General features: G+C 44.4%; 1 protein-coding gene across 2 annotated transcripts in view; it reads left to right on the top strand.

The window, feature by feature from the left end:
* kcng1 (potassium voltage-gated channel, subfamily G, member 1) overlaps positions 1-6,000 on the top strand; it is a 28,758-nt gene extending 22,758 nt beyond the window's left edge. For both annotated transcript variants that reach the window (XM_071477368.1, XM_071477367.1), the window contains exons 2-3: positions 1,348-2,184; positions 4,219-6,000. In XM_071477368.1, the coding sequence (XP_071333469.1) occupies positions 1,402-2,184; positions 4,219-4,998 (1,563 nt within the window). In that variant the 5' untranslated portion in view covers positions 1,348-1,401 and the 3' untranslated portion in view covers positions 4,999-6,000. The remainder of the gene's footprint in view (positions 1-1,347; positions 2,185-4,218) is intronic.

A 6,000-nucleotide genomic window follows, 5' to 3' on the forward strand; every position in this document is an offset into this window, starting at 1 on the left:
CAGTTACATCAGTGAATTATCTAACAGCAGCCAGTGGAACATCAGGCCATTATTTATAATTCCCAGGCTGCTGTGGATAACAGATGTTCATGCACACTGTGGGGAGTGAAACTGTTATCCCGTAATGCCCGATGTATGCAGATCACTCACTGTGTTTGATGATGCATAAATGACATATTCATACTGTTAAGATAACGACGCAGACGTGCTGTTTTTTTCATAATATGTGGGTAATGGTTGCAGGCGAAGACGCTTTATTTCATTTTGTCTTGATGCTGTCATAGGAGTTGTTGGACAGATAATTCTGATCTGCTTCCTCTATCACAAGAGGTTCACGGCCGTATAACTGAAAATATTTACAACCTTCTTGTTTACACGGAGCTGTGTAATCTCTTCTGTCAGCCGGTGGTCCTGCTTGTGAGGTTTGACATGAGTAAAGGAGCAGTTTGACATTTTAAAGAACTGTCCACCATGCTCTCAGGTCTGTGCGCTGATGAATATTTTACAGCCTGGAGTTGATTAGCTTAGCTTAGCATTAACTGGAAACAGGGGCCAAAACCGCCAAAAACATCAAAGCTCACAAAACATGTTCCATCTAATTTGTTTGAACTGAACAAAAACAGAAAAGTTAACAAGTCAAGTTGTTGATTCGAGTGGAATTACGTGCTGTAACGGTTTTCTTTTTCTGACCAGCAGTCGGCTGCACTTCTTTTCATCAGTGGGAGGTTGTTTATGCTAAGCTAAGCTAATTGCCACCTGGCTGTAGCTAGATACTTAGAGATGACAGGAGAGCGCCATCAATCTTTTCATCAAATTCTTATTGGCAGCAACACAAATCAGCATATTTATCATTCAGAATGTTTAAATGAAGACTTTTATGTTGGTTAATGAATGCTCTAAGTTTTAACGTCGCTTTAGCTCTCATATTAAATCTGTAGCTTATTTCAGTGTCTGTGCTAATATCAGAAACTGTGTTTACAGTGGAACATTTCCAGCAGGTTTCATGCTTTCATTATGTTTCTTCAGTGGGTGGGTTGTTTACATAGGGCTAGACTTTCTCATAATGGAAATAATCTGCAAGTGCCTCCTGCTGCAATAATGTTGCATTGTGGTATAACTCACTCTTGGGTAAAAGGATAACCACTCTGTGTTTTCAGTGGTAAAGCAAAGTGGCATAATGGCATGAAGAAACAGTGACAGCATTGCTCCAACGTAACTCCTGCAGTCTTTATGAGTTTCAGGAGCCTCACATTAACCTATGAATGGATCCATTAACTTCCTCTTAAAGAGTCAACTTTGGAAAATATGATCTGAAAGAGGCTAATGTGTTCATTCTTCTCTCTGAAGGCGACAGTGTGCTGGTGCGAGATTGAGCACAGGAATGTGAGCGGACCATTAAAGATGACCCTGTTGGCGGGCGATGGCTCCGACTACGACTACAGTGCCCTGAGCTGTGCCTCCGACACCTCCCTCAACCCACCTCCCATACAAGAGGAGGAGGCTCGAAAGGGGGCTTTCTACAAGAGAGCGCAGCGTGCTCCTGAGCTCGGTGCCATCCACGACGACTCCTCTCTCTCCAGCGCCCGCAAACTCCACGCCATCATCAATGTGGGCGGCCTGCGTTACCAGCTGCCTTGGACCACCTTAGAGGACTTCCCCCTGTCTCGTCTGGGCCAGCTGCACCTCTGCAGCAGCTTTGATGAGATCATGCGCGTCTGTGATGACTATGATGTTACGCACAACGAGTTCTTCTTCGACCGCAGCCCCTGTGCCTTCCGGACCATCCTGACCTTCCTGCGGGCGGGTAAGCTGCGGTCCCTCAGGGAGATGTGCGCCCTCTCCTTCAGGGAGGAGCTGCTCTACTGGGGGGTGCCCGAGGAGAACCTGGAGTGGTGCTGTCGCCGGCGTCTGCTGCAGCGCGTGGAGGAGTTTGAAGCGATGGAGAGGGCAGAGGAGGAGGAGGAGCTCCTGGAGGATCTGTTGGATTCAGACAGTGGCCACAGGGAGCATGCAGCCGAGTCCAGAGTCAGCCGGTGCATGGGCAAGCTAAGGGACATGGTGGAGAGGCCTCACTCGGGCCTCCCAGGGAAGATCTTTGCTTGTCTGTCAGTGTTGTTTGTCACCATCACTGCCATCAACCTGTCAATCAGCACCATGCCTGCCATGAGGGAGGAGGAGGAGGCGGTGAGTATAATGACATTTAACATATCAAAGAGAGGTGAAAAAAGTCGCTGCCTACAGAAACCTGTTACCAAGATGCAATGAAGCACAGAAATGTGCTCATGTTAGAAAATGTCAAGGTCCCATATTTTACACTTCCTGTGTTTTATTTGAAGTGTTGATATCCATAAGAAGGTATATGTGTGGTTTGAAGAACCAAAAAACATCTCTGTGTAGTTTTACATCTCCTCTCTCAGGCTTCTCTCTGGAGCTCTAGTAGCAACAGGTCAGTCAGCCAATCAGAAGAGAGGCTCTGCGCCTCGATTGTGATTGGCTGACTGTTTTCTGAGTAATTAAATAAAAATATAGCAGATTTCAGGTAAACACTCACATAAAGTCCTGACGGCTGTTTTTAAGGCTCAGTTTCTGAATACAGGCTGTGTGTATTTCTCTGTGGACTGAGGCTTTGATACTTTCACAGTATTAATATAGAACCTAGACCTGCTTTGTAATCAAAAAACACAAGGACTTCTCACATTATACGATATGGGACCTTGAAAATGGAGACATGACACAACACAACTCCATTGTCTGTAGAGAATTGCTCTTGGTTTCTACAGTCATCCCCTATAAGAAGACAATGAGCATTTGAACCCAACATGGTGGCAAGACTGTTTGTCTGTGTTTCTCAGCAGATTTGAATTGAATTGTATTCAAAAGCAAAACTGAAGTAAATTGACGTGTTATTTGGAAAAGCAGTGATTAAAATTCTAATAATGGCACATCTCCTCTGTCATGTCTGTTAGAGGGAGACTGCTGAGAGAGCCGCGGTGTTAACCAGTTGTTTTGCCAGATTAGAAAAAAATATTTGAAGTCTCAGGCTGCTTTCGTGAAATGCTTTCATTATTATGTCTGACTTCACTCACAACCATAATTAGCACCCTGGCCTCTTAAGTCATATTAAAGGAAAATGTAATATTTCAGCCATACACATCTTTTTTTTTGTAAAGTAAAATGTTTTTAATGAATTTATTCATTTAGAAGCAAAAATTCCCCTTTGGATGGAAATGGAGAGTTAGTGCAACCACTTTACTTTCCATATTTGAGTAGACTTTGTTGTAGTGGTTTTCACATTGTCTACTTTCACTGGAGCTTCAGGAAATCAAGTATAGATACTGCATGTGTGGTAGTGGGTGGATGGGGAAACCAAAATTTCAACTGTTTTTATTTGAAAGTAGCTGCGAACCACATCTCATGCTGCTGACTAAAGTTTCAGTCCAGTAGGCCTTTTGTTCTAACTCAGTATGTCTCATTTAGTCATGTGGCTTCTTCAGTTGAACATCGTCTCTCATACACTTACAAAGTCACAGTGCTAAACCAAACACAATATGTGGGTACACACTTGTTTTGTATTCACACTCCGCTCATCCCAGCCTGTCTGAATTAAGCTGTTTCATTAAAAGTGTCAATATTCTCATCCTCAGCAGCTCCTCCACCTCAAATATCTTGCTGCCAGACAACAAAGTGTTGCATTAAAAGTGTGTAAGTGTTCCTGTCTCTGACTGAGCACAGGTTCACTGGAGTTCTCAGGTGCTTGTGCAGTTTCCTCCTCTGTGAGAGTGTGTTTCATAATTATACTTTTCCCTGATATGGTGCTTTCAAAGGCTCTGGGCCATGTGCAGTGGGGTTTGAAACGCTTCGAGCATCCTCAACGTGCACTGAATCAGCATCATTACTATTTAAAGAAAAAAATATGCTTCATGAAGAAGATAATTTTATAGGTTTTAAATTAAAAGTTAATATTTTTATGGCATAGGTATCATAAATGAAACTCCCTAATATATCACTAACTTTCATGTTTATCCATAATTTGGGTTCAAGTTTGACCTCTGGCAAATATTTATTTTTCATGTCCTCATTTTGTTGGTTGTAGAAATATTCTGCAACCTCAAGTGTTTCATTTTGCAGCACAGTCCTGGATTTCAGTTTCACATTGCAGTGGCTCCCTCTAGTGATCACGCTTACCACTCACACATGCTGTGTTTCTCTCCTCACAAGGGTACGTGCTCCCAGATGTGCTACAACATCTTCATTGTGGAGACGGTGTGTGTGGCCTGGTTCTCCCTGGAGTTCACCCTGCGCTTCATTCAGGATCGCAGCAAGCTGACCTTCCTCAGACAGCCCCTGAACCTGATCGATGTGGTGGCCATCCTGCCCTACTACATCACCCTGCTGGTAGACAGCACCTCCAAAGGGGAGAAGCGGCTGGGCTCTGGCAGCAGCTACTTGGACAAAGTGGGTTTGGTGCTGCGTGTCCTGAGAGCTCTGCGTATCCTCTACGTGATGCGGCTGGCTCGCCATTCGCTGGGCCTGCAGACTCTGGGCCTGACGGCACGCCGCTGCACACGGGAGTTTGGACTGCTCCTCCTCTTCCTGTGCGTGGCCATCGCACTGTATTCCCCCTTGCTGTACTTGATTGAGAACGAAATGGCCACCACGCAGGAGTTCACCAGCATCCCTGCTACGTACTGGTGGGCTGTCATCACCATGACAACAGTGGGCTATGGGGACATGGTGCCAAGGAGCATCCCAGGGCAGGTGGTGGCTCTGAGCAGCATCCTGAGCGGGATCCTCCTCATGGCCTTCCCTGTCACCTCCATCTTCCACACCTTCTCTCGCTCCTACGTGGAGCTGAAGCAGGAGCAGCAGAGGCTGCTGCAGAGAAGGACACACTTTCTGCTGCGCAGCCGCATGGCCGGCCTGGGCAGCAACCTCTCCTTAGAGAGCGACATGCTCTTCCCCATTGGGTCATCTGACACCAGAGACATGGACGACTGAGACTGTTGGACAGGAGTGGACAGTAAAGACCGGGGTTAGGACAGACGGAGAAGAGTGAGGTTACAAAAGAGACAGAAGACCTGACGAGCAGAGGGAGACGATCTGACAAAGGAAGTATCTGAGAAAACCAAGAACAAATACAGTCAGGTCCAAAAGTCTGAGACAACCTTTCAGACTTTTGGACCCCACTGTGGATAAGAGGGTGGAGAGAGACGTCTCTATAAACAAGCTACAGGAGAGAAAAGGGATTTTTTGTTTCTTCCCAGAAATGCAGCCTTGCTGTGTAGCAGTGTACTTTTGATTCAACATGAAGAATCCACAGAGAAAAAAAAAGACGATGAAAAGAGGCTCAGAAATAACAGTTTTTATTTAAAAAGAAAAGATCTCTGAATAAAATGCATCATACCATGGTCACAAAATATCAAATACAAGTCAAATTTACAAAAACTCATTAGAACTATAATTCTCAAACTAATCATAACCATAATAGTCATTATAACCTCATCATCTATGTTATAATAGCCGTATATTGGGATACATTGTAATTCAGATGTGAAATATGTGAATTGACACAAGAAATACCCGCAGAGCACAAGCACGGCGTCCTCATGATCCAACAACACAACACAGTGCTGTTTCTCACCTCTGATTCAATGTTGTCGTGGATTTGTTGATGTCGTGCAAGTTCAGCAGCGTCTCTTTAAAGAAGACGCTCTCTGCTTTTGTTAAGTCCCAAAGGTTAAATGGAATTTCTATCTAAGCTAAAAATGTGACCCTTAGTCCACTGATTATTTTCTAAATGACTGCGAAAGCTCTTAATACCCCCCCTCCCCTCTGGCACGGCCAGCACCCACATGTTAATTATGACGTGTTAATTGTCCTTCCATATGCAGTTTTTAAAAACTTCTGGACATTTTGCATTAATGTACTTGTAATTACTGCAGTTGCTGTGCATAGCTGTTTATAATTTATTTCTTCCCTTAAAGTGGATTTAAACTGAAA

The sequence above is a fragment of the Trachinotus anak genome, unplaced genomic scaffold (assembly GCF_046630095.1).
Source record: "Trachinotus anak isolate AG129_WGS33_773 ecotype Australia unplaced genomic scaffold, CSIRO_AGI_Tana_v1 ptg000004l, whole genome shotgun sequence".
Taxonomy (NCBI): domain Eukaryota; kingdom Metazoa; phylum Chordata; class Actinopteri; order Carangiformes; family Carangidae; genus Trachinotus; species Trachinotus anak.